The sequence below is a fragment of the Pseudophryne corroboree genome, chromosome 3, assembly GCF_028390025.1.
Source record: "Pseudophryne corroboree isolate aPseCor3 chromosome 3, aPseCor3.hap2, whole genome shotgun sequence".
Classification (NCBI taxonomy): domain Eukaryota; kingdom Metazoa; phylum Chordata; class Amphibia; order Anura; family Myobatrachidae; genus Pseudophryne; species Pseudophryne corroboree.
In genome coordinates, this window is record NC_086446.1 from 779,976,371 (window position 1) to 779,995,181 (window position 18,811).

Here is an 18,811-nt window from a genome sequence, read left to right on the forward strand (position 1 = left end):
GCCAAATAAATATAAGCTCTGCCCCATCCCCCGCAATACGCTGTTTATGCACCACGTCCATTTTTAATTGACGAACTTGTTATAGTATGCCTGTGGTTTTTGGCAGTGACATTTCCAGGGGAGTTTTCTATATATCCCCCCCCCCCCCCCCCCCCCCCAAATTGCAGCAGCAGATTCGATATTCAAAACTTCTATTAAAGTTCAGGCGCGTTATCATGGAAGTGCATGAAGACACTTTGCAATACACTGTGGGATAGAAAAATAGACATCGGATTATAAAATGTAAAAAAAAAAACAATTTCTAGGCATTTCTAAATGATAAATTTAATTTTCTCAGCTATTTGGAAGCCGGCTTTGAAAATGCAATTGTAATGAACGCATTCAGAAGCAGAGAATAGATTTACCCTTGGCTTCAAATAGTCGACGTTATCGGGTCCTGTCATTCGTTCCTTCCTATTTTCAAGCTGCTAATTGATGTTTTTGAAGTCAGCAAGAAAATTGAAGGAAATGTCATGTGTGAACCAGTGCGGAAGTTAATAAGATTGACTTCGTTGACAGAATCTACAATGAGCGGAGAGACTGGTATAATGGGACCGCTGCGAATTTTGTGCGCTCTCTTTGGAGTCAAAATTGACACCTCACGCCAGGCCGGCGGTCGATAGCAAAAACTGGAACATTTGGGGAAGGATCCTAATCTTGTCTTCTTTTCCCCTCCAACTTTGGTCTTCAGAGCTTATGTTTATGGCGTAGGCATCTGTTTATCCAGAGGGCTTTCGTTGTGGACTGAGCCCCGGCCTGCATTCAGGCTCCCAGTGCCCACCAACAATGCACATTTTATATGCTCTTTTGAGTTTGAAAGCCAAAGAGCCTTGAAAAGGTTAGATTATGGGGTGTCTCAAGAAAAGATATACTAATATCAGCCAGGGCGACTTCATAGACTTTGGCTTGGGGGCTGCAAATCCCTTAGCCAGTCTCTAAGAGAATCGGTACGGGTCTTTCAACACAACCTTTTAAAATGAATAAAACAATACCAAAGCTTATGGGGTTTTTTTTTTTAGCAAAGAGGTGAACTAAGAGCTTCACAATCTCAGGGTAATCTCCTTTCCGACCAAAAGATGGAAGGCGGAAAAAAAAAAATTTAACTTTGGAAAACGAGACCGTACTTTTGTAGCTTAATGATCTGGTAATATCGGGAAGTTTATTGGATTTGCAGCTGGCGTAATTATGGAATAGATTAGCTGTGTTTGGCTCAGCGCATCTGATTATTTTTAGGCCTTCAGGGAAAATGCGCTAAACCCTAATATGTCCACTACCCCCAAGCGGTCTGTGTTTGAAGCCACAGCTTAAAATGCGGTCTTGACTAGCGCTTGGCCTCCAAGGATCATCAAGCAGACACTATTCTCAGAATATCCAATTAATTCCATGGGCAATGATCAGTTAGCGGGTTTTTTTCCCCCCTACCCTTCTCGCTATTTGAAATGCAAACACAATGATTTTTTTTTCCATTGGTCTGCGTCCCTCGGTTAAGCTGTTGCCGCGAGCTAAGAATTTTATCGAGTGATGAGTCCAGCGGCTGATCCAATAAAAGGTTACACTACGTGATTTGCATGGGAAGCGCTCCTTGGATTTATGAATGTAAAAAGTTATTTAACTTTTATTTGACTCCCCCCCCCCTCCCCCCCCCCCCCCCCAAATCACCCTCCCACCACCCTCCTCTATATGCATTGGAAGGGTCTTGTGAATTTATGAAACATTACAAATGTTGCGTGTTGAAATCAATCATGGATTGTTTAAGATCGCCTGTTAATGTGTTATATAATATATATTGTCGGTGGGATTTAGGCAAAAGCTTTAATATACAATGTAATTACCATGGAGCTTCATCGCAGGTAATTCGCATGCAGTGAAAATGCAACAAGGCAAGCATGTAGAACCCAATGTTATGCAGTAAGATGGTATTTGTGCCTGTAACATTAGAAATACCTATATCGTACATTTATGGCCACAGTTGTACTTGCTCGGGAATTTTTAATTTCTCTTTTTTAGTCTTCAAAAAAATCTTCCCATAGTTTAGAAGAAGAGTCATATATTTATCAAATTAACATTGTTGCCAGATCAGGATCTCAACACGCAGCGTCGGAAATGAGCCATTAATTGCCATCAACCACACTGTAGGGCTCTCCCCTTAAACTCCCAGATATCTCAGCCGGATGCGTATTTTTTTTTTCCTTTTCGCTGTTGTTATTGATTTATAAATCTAATAGGTGTTTGTTTTTGTTTGTTTTTATTTCTCCTTCTTTGATCTGTGAAAGTATTGTTTTAGCCGACGGAATGTGTGTATGAGGGAGTACCGAGCTTCAAACCACCGTAATGTGGGAGGCTGGGTACGTTCTGTTGGAGGCTTGACACGTTTCATCGGAATGCCTAGGTACCCCTACCAAATCCGGTTACTGAAGGGACAGGCAGAGCCGGTCCCCCAGTTTGCAGCCTCCTTATTCTTCAGCTGTCTATGAAGAGTGAGGCAGGTGCCTCCCTGCAGCTGCGTTTTCATGACAACATGCCATTAGAAATTGCCGTCCTGTTGATCAATCCTCTGTACGTGACAGCTTTGCCGCGAGGCCTGGGTCTTTGAGAACCAGCTCGATGCCTTTTCCCTCCTTTTTTCCTGCACTAATTGGGGAAACTTTTTACTGCGCTTGTGGCATAAGAAAAGCCTTTTGAACATTGTCACAATTGAGTGTTGACTTCTTTGGAATTGCAAGTAGGTTAAGTATCAACATTAAACACAAAAAGATAATACTCTAATACATTCTAAAGTAGGTTTCGGAAAATGCACTGATTGAGATAGATAGATAGATAGATAGATAGATAGATAGATAGATAGATAGATAGATAGATAGATAGATAGATAGATAGATAGATATTAACTTGTACATTTTTACAAAAGGGCTTAGCCCAGGATAACTGTTTTTTGTTTTACTTGTTTACCTCTGTCATACGCTGCAGAATGATTGTAGTTGGGTCATCTGATGGCTATGCTTTAATTTGCAAAATTCCTTACTTTGTTAATTAAAAATGTAAAGAATAAATACAAAATAAAAATCCATACACAGACATTTCCATTGGTTAATTGTATCCAGCAATTAAAATATACCAATAATTAATTTCTATCTATCTATCTATCTATCTATCTATCTATCTATCTATCTATCTATCTATCTATCATACAATTATATATAAATATATGTGTGTGTGTGTGTGTGTGTGTGTGTGTGTGTGTATATATATATATATATATATGTATGTATATATATATACATACACACACACACCCTAGCACAGTACACTGTGATGTAATAATATATTAATATATATTTATTTATATTAATTTTACTACGTCACAGTCTACTGCGCTGGTTACCCAGTTTGCAATAATCCGACAAAGTCAGTTTCTTGCGTATTTCTATTTGCAGTGTGCAAATTTGCCCCGGTTCCATGTAATCCTCTACAGCAAATACAGTACTCCGTATTTGCTTCTCTGCGGCTTCTCTGAAGCTGCAAGGAACTAGCGTGATCAATGCTATAACGGCAGTAAATCATATGCATCAATTCTTTGCTGCAGAACGTTTTCCTATTTTGTCCTCTTTTTTGTTTTGAATTCTCCTGTTACTGTTGCTTTTTATGTGTTGTAAGTACATAAACACTTTGCTTTTATACTTTGCTTAAAATGCTATCAAATATTTATACAATCCACGTGCTTTCAAAATGCTATTGAAATTGTACAATGTCAGGTGCCATTCCGTCCCTGGGAGAGAGAGAGCAGAAGTAAATGTTCATTTTATTTTAAGCCCTGCATTTAGCAAAAGACATGACTGACAAAGTTCGCTGCTCAAAAAAAAAAAAAAGAGTCTTTTATATTTTTTTTATTTTTAGGCATACTGGGTATATAATTTCTTTTGAAACCTGTAATTGGTACAGTTAAGGATTCCCCCCACTCCCCCATTTGGTTGAGAAATAAAATGTACAAAGCATCAGACATTTTATATAATTAATTTGTTTCCATTGTAACAAAAAAAAAAAAAAAAATCATTTGCTAAAAATCTGCTTTATTAACATTATCAAGACTGCGACTGGTAAGACATCAGATCAGACACAACGAGTGTGAAGGGCAGCTTAGGCAGAATCGGGCTTTAAACCCTCTGCAGATCGGAGTAAGGATCAAAGCGGCTGGTATTATATGGCTGTGCGAGACTTTGAAGTCTTGACTGCACCTACAGCACTCATTTCATCAAGTTCACTAGTGTCTTAATAGCAGATCAATAACTTTCAAAGTCGGAGAGTTAATTTGAAAGTAGTGCTGATGTGTTCGTGCTGGGGAAGCAAGGAGGGCGAGTAGGAGAAAAAAAAAACATGAAGTCTCGGGAGTGCGATGTCTACTTAATAACTCTTATTGTAATTAGCAAAATCAGGTATCAGGCGTAGAAATGTCTAAACCTGCGTGTTCCATGCAACACTGAGGACTTCGTCATATCCAAAACAAAACAATATTTCATTACTCTCAGTCAAGATGCAGGAAGACTTTCTCCGCACATATTGCGATGGTTACTTAAAGCACAAAACAAAAAAAATACACTTATATCTGTCCATACATTTACAAGCTGTTAATTGCAAACATAGTTGTCTATCCCCAGTAACCACATTTTTTGGAATACCAATAACATAAATCGTTAAAGGTATTAAATAAAAATATGTAGCAATATTTGATGTTGTTTTGTGCCGTTGGAAAAAGCCAATATCTACCATAATTTTATCAATGGATACTTGGTCAGACGGTAACGGCTGGGCGGAATATAGAACCCACGTTGACATCACTTTGATGTCATCAATAATATATTTTAGCTCCTAATTTGTGATAGGAGTTATGTCTTTTAGAGGTTTAAACAAATATATATTTAAGGAAAAGGTTTTTACGCCTTGGGAGGAGAGGTGGGGGGATGTTTGTGTGCCGCTATAGAATAATGCTGAAAACAGACCGATGCTTTCTTTCTTTTTTTATTTTTTTATTATTGTTGAAGCAAGAAAGGCTGAGAATTAGAGATTATAGAAAAAGATTTTAATTGTGTTTGTGCTTTTCTTGCGGCTTAAAACCATCTGTATGTGTGACATAAGTGTGTGTGTGAAGGGGGGGTCGCGCTGCACTAGGGGTCACATTCACACCCTTTTGGAACAAACCTGTAATTTAGAATGTTCATCTAAGGGTTCTTAATGGTATTAGAGGCTATTGGAGTGGTCAGTGGGAGGTTATGGATAAGCCGCACAGGCGATTCATTGGGCAGATTAACTAAAACATCTGTTACGTCCCGTCCTTAAAGCTTATTTTTCGCAAATTGGATTGGAAACAAAATATAAAATAATTTTTCAAACGTTTGAGACGAGATTTGGGGGAACTTAGCTGCAAATAAACTGGACAGAACAGTGTTCCCTGTTTGGAACCAGGCGGGTTGCGCTGCAGAGCGGCTCCCGTGTGGTCTTTGTTGCTTTTTCTTTTTAAAGAACTTCGGTTCAGGTTAAGCTTCCCGATATTACAGTTTATTAATATATAGAAAGAAAAAAATCATACATTGCAGAGTTATATTGAGTATTGTCATAAGGAATTTATTTCCCTTAATCCGGAAGAATGGGGCATGTTGTTTGGGATGTGTTTGTTAGCAGACGGTATCATTAGAGGGCAGATACACAGTTTTTTAACTGTTCTTTAAATGTTGCACTTCATCTAGAACGAGTCAGAGAGACCCCACTTGGGAGCCAGCAGATGAGAGTGAAAGAGAATTGCAGCTGATAAAGGTGTTTCTTGTCAAATTTGTGTAGGAATTATTTACTGCGCTGTCTTATCTGCGCTGCAAGAAGTAAAAGTCAGGACACAGAAAATTAACCCAGGTGGGATTTCTCCCATAGCTTACGGTATTGCTGCTTTTTATTTAGAACTAAAAAATGTTTTTCGAGTTGTAGAAATTTCGTTATACAGTAGATTATAGATGAATAAAAAAAATGAGCAAAACCAAAAAAATAAGCGACGCAAAAAAAAAAAAAATTAAGAGAAAAACGCAGCGTGGCCGAAATTCCAGGTGTCTGAGAAAATTCATTTTTTCCACTAACCAAAGGAGAAACACCCATAACGAAATGGTTGAGTTTATTCTATACCACTTCACACATAACGATCCTTACTTCATTAAAAGCATATTAATCTGTTCCCCACTCCCCTGGGAGACACCTTAAGATGATGATATTGTATTTTTCCCCCTCCCGAATTGCTAAAAAAAAAAAAAATCTAGCAGATTTGGTCCCTGTCAGTCAGAAATAATTGTGTTCTTAATCTTGTCCCTGATGGATGACTCGGAGTTCAGGAACGGACTAGCTCCAATGACAAATACAATATTAATATTCATTAAGTGCTTTGACAATGCTAATTTTGATGCAGTGGTAAAGGGCCTTCCAAAGTTAGCGGCCAAAAGCATCAGAGCTGCGCAAGGTGGCAAGATAATTTGTGCTGGTTTGCTGAGCTGAAGGCTTTTAAAGTCTTTCGCAAAAAAAAATCCTAGGTACCACAAACAAAAAAAAGAGGACGAGGAAAAGTTCTGAAGCATTGGAAGGCAGGGCTGCGGAAATAATACGATCACAGCCCGCGAAAATATTTGACACATCCGATGCAGCCTCTTTGAGCGAAATTTCTACAAAGTTGCCACAAAAAGCATAGCATGGTAAGTCAGCAAATTTTTTTTTGATTTTGTTTAATCTTTTTGATCTTTTCAATTATCGCTATTTGAAGATCAATAGTCATTTCTTTTTCACCCCTCTGCTTGAAGGCGCCGCGGCGGTTTAGCATGTGCCAGGATACCCATCGCTTTTAGAGGAGACAGTATCGAGATTTCCGTCTCTCTCCTTTATTTTTCTCATTCCGAACCAGGAGAGAATTATACACAGGAAAAGGGGCTCCTGGCTCCGGCTAACTCCAATCCGGGCAGTCATCTTCCGGCGCCGGCTTTTCTAGGGGGAATGTACTTTTTTTTTTTTTTTTGTGGTTTTACTTTATTATTTTTAAGGAATAGTTTTTTTTCTTTTTTTCACATTTTCAGACACTCACTTTACCCCTAAAAGTGAGAAATGTTTAAGTTTCCTTTGTTACAATGTCTCCTGTTTGCCCCGCTCAATAGGAACTCTGTTTCACCACAGTAAGCGAGAAACTTTGTAGGGAAAGGGATTTGCCTTTTATATTTGCCAAGTCGAGAAGCAAAATATCGGCTTTTGTTCTCATCATTGAACTGAGGGTGTTGGGGTGGGAGTGGGGGGTGGGGGGGGGGGTAGGAGAGGGAAAGAATACCAAAAAAAAAAAAAAAAAAGCTTTTATTAGACAACCATCATTGAATTGGGGAGATCTTAATAATTATATTCTACCCGACCAAGTGAGATAATTCTCTGAATGCCTGAACTTGAGGATGTGTTCTGAGAAGCCGGTGTGTCAGTGCTGAATGGTTTTAGTGTTGCGTGCTGCCCTCCAGTGGATTCTGCCGCATTCTTCATACAGGGTCTCCTGTCCATCTGTGGAGTGCTTTAAACGGCAGCATGCTCCAAAGTAGGCACAGTGACGGAGTCAATACAAAACCTGTAAATGGTAAGCTCTTATTTCCTCATACAGTGATTCAGTGTCTTTCTTTTGTCATTCCTGTTTTCTTTTTGTTTTTTCTTCCTCTTTTCTTTTTTTTTTTTACATGATTGTTTTTTTCATAAGTACATTTTTAATGCAATTTATTCAGCTATACCCAAACACAAACTGTGATGCAAAGTTCTAGCCTTGACTTCGATTGAGCAGTTTAAAGTATCGGTTGCTGCATAAATTGTTGGTTTTGGTTACATTAGTTGCACCGTTGATGGGGGGTTGTGTTAGCTTTTTCCCTGTGTACTGTTTGATTTGCCACATGCACTTTGCTCGGATTGTTGTTCTGTTGTCTTTTTTGAGTCGTTTTAATTCCAAGAACTCGGCCACCGCTCTGCACCTCCGCAATCCACTGAGATCACAGCCTGCGCGGTGGGGCTGCAGCAAGTGCCTGCCACTCAAAGGTCCTGATTCCAGGGGAACCCGGGCGGCTCTGGAATGTTTGTGCTCCCCCCACCCCCCCTATTATGTTGTTGCCTGCGCCAGAAGTAACAAACTCTCAGCTGGGAAATGCCCGTCCGGGGTTATTGTTACTAAACGATTGGGAACTGTCCATCACCAGGCACTACTTTGCGTTTGCTTAAGAAATTGCACGTGTTACAAAGGCAGGCGCTGGAGTGTGGTGGCCGCTCTGAATAGAGGGAGGGAAGGCAATTAGCTGCCCTGTTGTTGGGGCTTTTTACTTGTCAAATGGAAGACATTGCTTTTGTTGCTGCCTTGTAAAGGGAAACCACCGGCCTTTGTTTCGGTATTAAGGGCCTTAAAGGTCCCTGGCTGACACTCAGAGGCCGGACGGATGTGAGGACGACTGGGAGTCATGTGTGGGGAGCGCAGTCCATGAGTTGTAGAAAGTGGAGAGAGAAATGAATGCGGATTGCAAGCATTTGTCAGTGAGGGGTAGAACGGAAATGGGGGAGAGGGTCAGCTATGATATGGAGTTCTGCTAAGGGGGTATCCAGGTGTAACCAGTATTCCCACACCACACAGATCTGCCCTTGGTTACTATGTGTAGAATAGTGTCACATGTCCCTTTAAGAAGTTTCCTTTAGAATCTGTAGTTTTGCTTTAAAACCTGTGTTAGTTGGAGACAGATAAAGGCTGCGTCAGCCGGTGGCCTTGGTAGAGTATGAAAGCTGTAGCTGTGCATCACTTGGATAGGTAAAAGACCCAGTCATTCCTTGTAAGCCACCAGCAGCCTGCTAGCAGTTGCCGTACTGAGAGGGTCCAGTGTGTGGAACAGGGGCTTAGAGCCCCCGTTTGGCCACTGGGAGTCCAGTTTAACAATAGGTCTCTCCTGCATTGTGGTGTTGCTAGTCGCTTAAACCCACAGTGAAATTCCATGTGTGAAGGTGCAGGCCACACACATCCTGTCACTCCTTGGTACGGTGACAGCGAATCCTTCAGGAATTTTTTCTCTCTCTCTCTCTCTTTTCCTCTTCTATCCAGTTCCCAAGAAATGTCTCGTTCATAATAGAACAGGTGTTATATCCCTGTTGGATGCGCTTTGCCGGCCAGGATTCATTAGTAACCGCTCTCCCTATCACCTGTGCAACCTCAGCTGCAACTGCTGCAACTTTTTGAATGTTTTTTTGTTTTATTTCTTTTTTTTCTCTGCTGCGTGGCCAGACCCCCTTCTATCTCTGTGAGCTTTGCTAATGGCACACGTTTTCTTCTTCTTCTTCTTCTAGTAAGGTTTAGATGCTAGTGGCGGCTCACCGCTCCTCTTTGCCATGGCTGGGTCTGGTGGCTTTAGGTATTTAGAATCAGCCAGTTGCGGGACTTCACTAGTTAATGACGATACGGTTTAAGGCTGCACAAACTACAGTGGATCGACTTTCCGGGCAAGATTGGTTGTTTTATTGGGCCGGCGACCGTTTTAAGTGATCTGGACATAAGTGGAAAGAGTAACTCTGCGGTGAACGTACTGAAGTGGGATCCTAGATTTAAATCTATGCGTTAGGAAAGCTGCTATGTACACAAGGGATGCGGTTTTAGTTGGGATGGATATGCCCAGTGACAAGAAAGCACTGCCAGCCTGTGGACTATCTTTCCTGCAGGAGCTTGGCAACTGGCACGCCAATCTCAACTGCTGGGTGAGTAGCACGTCTGCCATTTCTCCGCTCATACCTCAGCTCGCACCCCACTCACATTTGGGATGGGTAAATAAATGTCCCCTCCCTCCTGCATGCTGCTAAATAATTTAACCCCATGAATGCCGGAGGACTCAGCCGCGCACCGCGCTAGAATAACTCCCATGTTTACATGCCAGCAAATTATCGATGTAAACTGGCTGCACCCGGAGAGACACCATAACAATGAACTCCCTCCAGCGTCTCCAGGGTTAATAAATCCTTCCATTTCCATTGCCCTGAAGTGTATCCTATTGCACGGGTCAGCTCAACGGAACACAAAGGGTTAGACACGAATACGGCCCATTCCGTCTAGGGGTGCACAGAAGTTCTCAAAGGCATTGTGCGGGCCGTTTATTGACGACACCTGCCGGTTCCGCATGTTTCCCGTGCTGTAGGCCAGCCTGTGGCTGTTAGTTCTTGTCATCATCTTTCTGGTTTTATTCATTTGTGAACCTTTCTAGTAGGCAAGGTAGATTTAATGTGTGAAATGGAAGTTCCCCGCGGTAGTAGGGGGGAAGGAATGTGATTCTGGCGGCCGGTACATTTGGAGCCATTTACTCTTCCATTATTGGAAGGTCAGGCCACACAGTCTGAAGTGGAAAGGTCAGGTCGGAGTTTGCTAAGTAACAGCGTCTAATTGTTTCTGTCTCCTATCTCCTGACAATTGTATAGGAAACGGTGTCAGGTCCAAGTATCAATGCTGTCAGTTTATATGTGATAATTAATGTAGTCGCTGTAATGTGTAGAAACACCTACTGTAAATGTATCTCTGCTTCCATAGTAAAAGTGTTATATATCGCATAGCTATAAAGACTTTCATCGTGGTTACTGTATGCAATGCTTTCCTGTTTCCTAGGCCTGGCTCATCTATCTATCTATCTATCTATCTATCTATCTATCTATCTATCTATCTATCTATCTATCTATCTATCTATCTATCTATCTCGCTAGCTATCTCACTAGCAATCTAGCTATCTAATTTATTGATAGTATTACAAGCGCCTGAGTCATTATATACCACTTTTTTAAGACAAAAAACACATTGCTCAAATGTACATAACATGCAGGTAATACGTGATAGTATTTGAACACAATGGGGGGTATTCAATTGTTTGAAAAGTCGGCTGGGTGTCTGTTTTTTCCCTATCTAATAGACAGGGGAAAAAACAGACACCCAACTGACTTTTCAAACAATTGAATTCCACCCAATGTGTATCATAGAACTGAAATGATTTAAGGAATACGCCAAAATGATGATGTTCTCTGCTACTATCAATGCAAAAATAAATGATCAAATTTCCCTGGGCAATATTACTGATATGTCGGTACGTTCCACATGGCTACGTATTCAGGGGAGGCACGTCACTGCTGGAAATAATACACATGTATCACTAAGAGCTACAGCCAGTTGGCTAATCTTAGGAGCAATTACATCACAGATAAAGTTTAGTAGCCAAAAAATTTGTGGCATAATACATGCAGGCCCAGAACATGGCGTCCGTTATGTAAACTCTGTTACGTCTGGAATGAATGTCAGGGCAATATGATGGAAGAAGGCATAGTATGACGTCAGGGGAACTGGGTGAAAGACACAATTTGCATTAATGTTTGTGTGGTAGCCATTATTTCCAGTCTGTGGGACCACCATTAATATGGGCTACATCAGTGATGGCTAACCTTGACACTCCAGCTGTTGTTGAACTACACATCCCAGCATGCCCTGCATCAGATTTAGCAAGGCCAAATAGCAAAACTGTAGCATGGCATGCTGGGATGTGTAGTTCAACAACAGCTGGAGTGTCAAGGTTAGCCATCACTGGGCTACATTGTTCTGCCAGCAAGGTGTGGGTTAATGTGTTATGGATTCCCAGCCATTAAGCACCATTGTGTAGTTAGGATACTTGTGTAACGTAACCCCCGGCCCAGTTATTGTGTAGTGTGTATTCCTCCGCAGCCGGGAATGTAGGCGTATAACATCATGCTCACTGAGGGGGATCTCAGGGCCGCAGCACGGCTGGCTATGGGAGTGTGAATGAAGCTGCAGCAGTAAAGTGGAGAAGGTGACAATAACAAAGTTGGATAAAATGTTATTTTATATCAGTGCAGTCCCCGCCTGTAATTATATCTTTCCTTTAATGAGTGTGAGTACACAGTGTTCTTGAGTTAAGGAGAGTATACATGTGTCCTGTGACTGCTTACATGTGTAATAACAGAGGCTGATGTTGTATGCTGGCACATTACATAGATATTACACAGACGGACAGGGTCGTAGTATTCCTGACACACTCTGTGGCCTGTATGCAGGGTCACAGTATTCCTGACACATTATGTGGCCTGTATGCAGGGTCACAGTATTCCTGACACATTATGTGGCCTGTATGCAGGGACACAGTATTCCTAAAACACTCTGTGGCCTGTATGCAGGGACACAGTATTCCTGACACACTCTGTGGCCTGTATGCAGGGACACAGTATTCCTGACACACTCTGTGGCCTGTATGCAGGGTTGTAGTATTCCTGACACACTCTGTGGCCTGTATGCAGGGACACAGTATTCCTGACACACTCTGTGGCCTGTATGCAGGGTTGTAGTATTCCTGACACACACTGTGGCCTGTATGCAGGGTCACAGTATTCCTGACACACACTGTGGCCTGTATGCAGGGACACAGTATTCCTGACACACACTGTGGCCTGTATGCAGGGTCACAGTATTCCTGACACACACTGTGGCCTGTATGCAGGGACACAGTATTCCTGACACACACTGTGGCCTGTATGCAGGGTCACAGTATTCCTGACACACACTGTGGCCTGTATGCAGGGACACAGTATTCCTGACACACACTGTGGCCTGTATGCAGGGTCACAGTATTCCTGACACACACTGTGGCCTGTATGCAGAGTCACAGTATTCCTGACACACACTGTGGCCTGTATGCAGGGACACAGTATTCCTGACACACACTGTGGCCTGTATGCAGGGACACAGTATTCCTGACACACTCTGTGGCCTGTATGCAGGGTCACAGTATTCCTGACACACACTGTGGCCTGTATGCAGGGACACAGTATTCCTGACACACTCTGTGGCCTGTATGCAGGGTTGTAGTATTCCTGACACACACTGTGGCCTGTATGCAGGGTCACAGTATTCCTGACACACACTGTGGCCTGTATGCAGGGTCACAGTATTCCTGACACACACTGTGGCCTGTATGCAGGGTCACAGTATTCCTGACACATTATGTGGCCTGTATGCAGGGACACAGTATTCCTGACACACTCTGTGGCCTGTATGCAGGGTTGTAGTATTCCTGACACACTCTGTGTCCTGTATGCAGGGTCACAGTATTCCTGACACACACTGTGGCCTGTATGCAGGGACACAGTATTCCTGACACACTCTGTGGCCTATATGCAGGGTTGTAGTATTCCTGACACACTCTGTGGCCTGTATGCAGGGACACAGTATTCCTGACACACTCTGTGGCCTGTATGCAGGGACACAGTATTCCTGACACACTCTGTGGCCTGTATGCAGGGTTGCAGTATTCCTGACACACTCTGTGGCCTGTATGCAGGGACACAGTATTCCTGACACACTCTGTGGCCTGTATGCAGGGTTGTAGTATTCCTGACACACACTGTGGCCTGTATGCAGGGTCACAGTATTCCTGACACACACTGTGGCCTGTATGCAGGGACACAGTATTCCTGACACACACTGTGGCCTGTATGCAGGGTCACAGTATTCCTGACACACACTGTGGCCTGTATGCAGGGACACAGTATTCCTGACACACACTGTGGCCTGTATGCAGGGTCACAGTATTCCTGACACACACTGTGGCCTGTATGCAGGGACACAGTATTCCTGACACACACTGTGGCCTGTATGCAGGGTCACAGTATTCCTGACACACACTGTGGCCTGTATGCAGAGTCACAGTATTCCTGACACACACTGTGGCCTGTATGCAGGGACACAGTATTCCTGACACACACTGTGGCCTGTATGCAGGGACACAGTATTCCTGACACACTCTGTGGCCTGTATGCAGGGTCACAGTATTCCTGACACACACTGTGGCCTGTATGCAGGGACACAGTATTCCTGACACACTCTGTGGCCTGTATGCAGGGTTGTAGTATTCCTGACACACACTGTGGCCTGTATGCAGGGTCACAGTATTCCTGACACACACTGTGGCCTGTATGCAGGGTCACAGTATTCCTGACACACACTGTGGCCTGTATGCAGGGTCACAGTATTCCTGACACATTATGTGGCCTGTATGCAGGGACACAGTATTCCTGACACACTCTGTGGCCTGTATGCAGGGTTGTAGTATTCCTGACACACTCTGTGTCCTGTATGCAGGGTCACAGTATTCCTGACACACACTGTGGCCTGTATGCAGGGACACAGTATTCCTGACACACTCTGTGGCCTATATGCAGGGTTGTAGTATTCCTGACACACTCTGTGGCCTGTATGCAGGGACACAGTATTCCTGACACACACTGTGGCCTGTATGCAGGGACACAGTATTCCTGACACACTCTGTGGCCTGTATGCAGAGACACAGTATTCCTGACACACTCTGTGGCCTGTATGCAGGGACACAGTATTCCTGACACACTCTGTATATATGGCAACCATGGATGTTGTAGGGGTTTATCCCAGTATCATATAATGTTGCTTTCAGTGGTGCTCCCTAGAGTCAGAGAGTATCAAGTACAAAAGGACCAAATAGAGAGGTTTGAAAGAAAGGACTCTTTTTTTGGGAGCACTCTTAATTCAGAGGTTATTGGTATAATTTGTAAATTATCAATAAAAACAATTTAATTAACGAAAGTCAAATTCTAGGAGTGACTGTATGTGAAAAACATAGCTTAGCGAAAATATTGATAAATTAAATTATTCGTGATCTCCAAATTCACGATTTACAAATTGCCAGGAGTAAAATTCTGTGATGCTTTTGTCAACAAAATTCTGCATACTATATCTTATGAAATGTATGACCATCATTCATACTGCTAATATCCATTACGGATTTTTATAAATGCAGCCTGTATGCAGGGTCACAGTATTCCTGACACATTATGTGGCCTGTATGCAGGGTCACAGTATTCCTGACACATTATGTGGCCTATATGCAGGGTCGTAGTATTCCTGACACACTCTGTGGCCTGTATGCAGGGTCACAGTATTCCTGACACATTATGTGGCCTGTATGCAGGGTCACAGTATTCCTGACACACTCTGTGGCCTGTATGCAGGGTTGTAGTATTCCTGACACACGCTGTGGCCTGTATGCAGGGTCGCAGTATTCCTGACACATTATGTGGCCTGTATGCAGGGTCGTAGTATTCCTGACACACTCTGTGGCCTGTATACAGGGACACAGTATTCCTGACACACTCTGTGGCCTATGTGCAGGGTCACAGTATTCCTGACACATTATGTGGCCTGTATGCAGGGTCACAGTATTCCTGACACATTATGTGGCCTGTATGCAGGGTCACAGTATTCCTGACACACTCTGTGGCCTGTATGCAGGGATACAGTATTCCTGACACATTATGTGGCCTGTATGCAGGGAAACAGCATTCCTGGCACATTATGTGGCCTGTATGCAGGGACACAGTATTCCTGACACACTCTGTGGCCTGTATGCAGGGACACAGTATTCCTGACACATTATGTGGCCTGTATGCAGAGACACAATATTCCTGACACATTATGTGGCCTGTATGCAGGGACACAGTATTCCCGACACATTATGTGGTCTGTATACAGAGTCACAGTATCCTGACACATTATGTGGTCTATATGCGGGCAGGGACACAGTATCCGGACACATTATGTGGTCTATATGCGGGCAGGGACACAATATCCGGACACACTCTGTGGCCTGTATACAGGGATACAGTATTGCTGACACTGGCCTGTATGCGGTGAGGTGGGGGTGTCACACTATAGTATACACCAGAGTTTTGACTATATAAAGTATATGTAAAATACAAAGAATATATTAGAAATATCTACTTTGTATTATTCTAATAATTTTTATAGTCAAAACACTGGAGTAAAAAAGTGTATGACAGGCGAGGCAGTGGGGCATGTCTGATCAAACCTCACCAAATTCTAGCAGTGTATTCTACTGCCCCTGTGTATAATGCCCACATGAACCCTTTAGCTCATACTGTATATTGTGTGCAAATCTGGCTCTGGTACTAGCCATTACCTCCCCAGCCATTTACCTCACCGCACATCGTGGTATGCAGTTACACAGTATTCATGACACTTTATGTGGCCTGTATGACACAGTATTCCTGACACAATATGTGACCTGTATGCAGGGACACAGTATTCCTGACACATTATGTGACCTGTAAGCAGGGACACAGTATTCCTGACACATTATGTGGCCTGTATGCAGGGACACAGTATTCCTGACACATGTGGCCTTTATGCAGGGATGCAGTATTCCTGACACATTATGTGGCCTGTATGCAGGGACACAGTATTCCTGACACATTATGTGGCCTGTATGCAGGGACACAGTATTCCTGACACACTCTGTGGCCTGTATGCAGGGACACAGTATTCCTGACACATTATGTGGCCTATATGCAGGATCACAGTATTCCCAACACATTATGTAGCCTGTATGCAGAGACACAATATTCCTGACACATTATGTGGCCTGTATGCAGAGACACAGTATTCCTGACACATTATGTGGCCTGTATGCAGGGACACAGTATTCCCGACACATTATGTGGCCTGTATGCAGGGACACAGTATTCCTGACACATTATGTGGCCTTTATGCAGGGATACAGTATTCCTGACACATTATGTGGCCTGTATGCAGAGAGACAGTATTCCTGACACATTATGTGGCCTGTATGCAGGGACACAGTATTCCTGACACACTCTGTGGCCTATGTGCAGGGTCACAGTATTCCTGACACACACTGTGGCCTGTATGCAGGGTCACAGTATTCCTGACACATTATGTGGCCTGTATGCAGGGTCACAGTATTCCTGACACACTCTGTGGCCTGTATGCAGGGATACAGTATTCCTGACACATTATGTGGCCTGTATGCAGGGAAACAGCATTCCTGGCACATTATGTGGCCTGTATGCAGGGACACCGTATTCCTGACACAATCTGTGGCCTGTATGCAGGGACACAGTATTCCTGACACATTATGTGGCCTGTATGCAGAGACACAATATTCCTGACACATTATGTGGCCTGTATGCAGAGACACAGTATTCCTGAAACATGTGGCCTGTATGCAGGGACACAGTATTCCCGACACATTATGTGGCCTGTATACAGAGTCACAGTATCCTGACACATTATGTGGTCTATATGCGGGCAGGGACACAGTATCCGGACACATTTTGTGGTCTATATGCGGGCAGGGACACAATATCCGGACACACTCTGTGGCCTGTATACAGGGATACAGTATTCCTGACACTGGCCTGTATGCGGTGAGGTGGGGGTGAGGCAGAGCCTTTCCTGTCACACTATAGTATACACCAGAGTTTTGACTATATAAAGTATATGTAAAATACAAAGAATATATTAGAAATATCTACTTTGTATTATTCTAATAATTTTTATAGTCAAAACACTGGAGTAAAAAAGTGTATGACAGGCGAGGCAGTGGGGCATGTCTGATCAAACCTCACCAAATTCTAGCAGTGTATTCTACTGCCCCTGTGTATAATGCCCACATGAACCCTTTAGCTCATATATTGTGTGCAAATCTGGCTCTGGTACTAGCCATGACCTCCCCAGCCATTTACCTCACCGCACATCCGTGGTATGCAGTTACACAGTATTCATGACACTTTATGTGGCCTGTATGACACAGTATTCCTGACACAATATGTGACCTGTATGCAGGGACACAGTATTCCTGACACATTATGTGACCTGTATGCAGGGACACAGTATTCCTGACACAATATGTGGCCTGTATGCAGGGACACAGTATTCCTGACACAATATGTGGCCTGTATGCAGGGACACAGTATTCCCGACACTTTATGTGGCCTGTATGCAGGGATGCAGTATTCCTGACACATTATGTGGCCTGTATGCAGAGAGACAGTATTCCTGACACATTATGTGGCCTTTATGCAGGGATACAGTATTCCCGACACATTATGTGGCCTGTATGCAGGGACACAGTATTTCTGACACATTATGTGGCCTGTATGCAGGGAAACAGTATTCCTGACACATTATGTGGCCTGTATGCAGGGACACAGTATTCCTGACACATTATGTGGCCTGTATGCAGGGACACAGTATTCCTGACACATTATGTGGCCTGTATGCAGGGACACAGTATTCCTGACACATTATGTGGCCTGTATGCAGGGACACAGTATTCCTGACACATTATGTGGCCTGTATGCAGGGACACAGTATTCCTGACACATTATGTGGCCTGTATGCAGGGACACAGTATTCCTGACACATTATGTGGCCTGTATGCAGGATCACAGTATTCCTGACACATTATGTGGCCTGTATGCAGAGAGACAGTATTCCTGACACATTATGTGGCCTGTATGCAGGGACACAGTATTCCTGACACATTATGTGGCCTGTATGCAGGGACACAGTATTCCTGACACATTATGTGGCCTGTATGCAGGGACACAGTATTCCTGACACATTATGTGGCCTGTATGCAGGGACACAGTATTCCTGACACATTATGTGGCCTGTATGCAGAGAGACAGTATTCCTGACACAGCATGTGGCCTATATGCAGGGACACAGTATTCCTGACACATTATGTGGCCTGTATGCAGGGACACAGTATTCCTGACACATTATGTGGCCTGTATGCAGAGAGACAGTATTCCTGACACAGCATGTGGCCTATATGCAGGGATGCAGTATTCCCGACACATTATGTGG

The 18,811-nt window shown here is 43.3% G+C and overlaps 1 protein-coding gene across 40 annotated transcripts in view; it reads left to right on the forward strand.

Annotated features, from left to right (window-relative positions):
• The window catches only part of TCF7L2 (transcription factor 7 like 2), a 262,286-nt gene that overhangs the window by 184,552 nt on the left and 58,923 nt on the right, over positions 1-18,811 (forward strand). Inside the window, exon 1 of one of the 40 annotated variants that reach the window (XM_063962620.1) lies at positions 9,039-9,804. The exons of the other annotated variants lie outside the window; for them this stretch is intronic. Within the exon in view, the coding sequence (XP_063818690.1) occupies positions 9,682-9,804 (123 nt within the window). The 5' untranslated portion in view covers positions 9,039-9,681. Of the gene's footprint in view, positions 1-9,038; positions 9,805-18,811 lie in introns of those variants that run through there. 40 annotated transcript variants of the gene reach the window in all.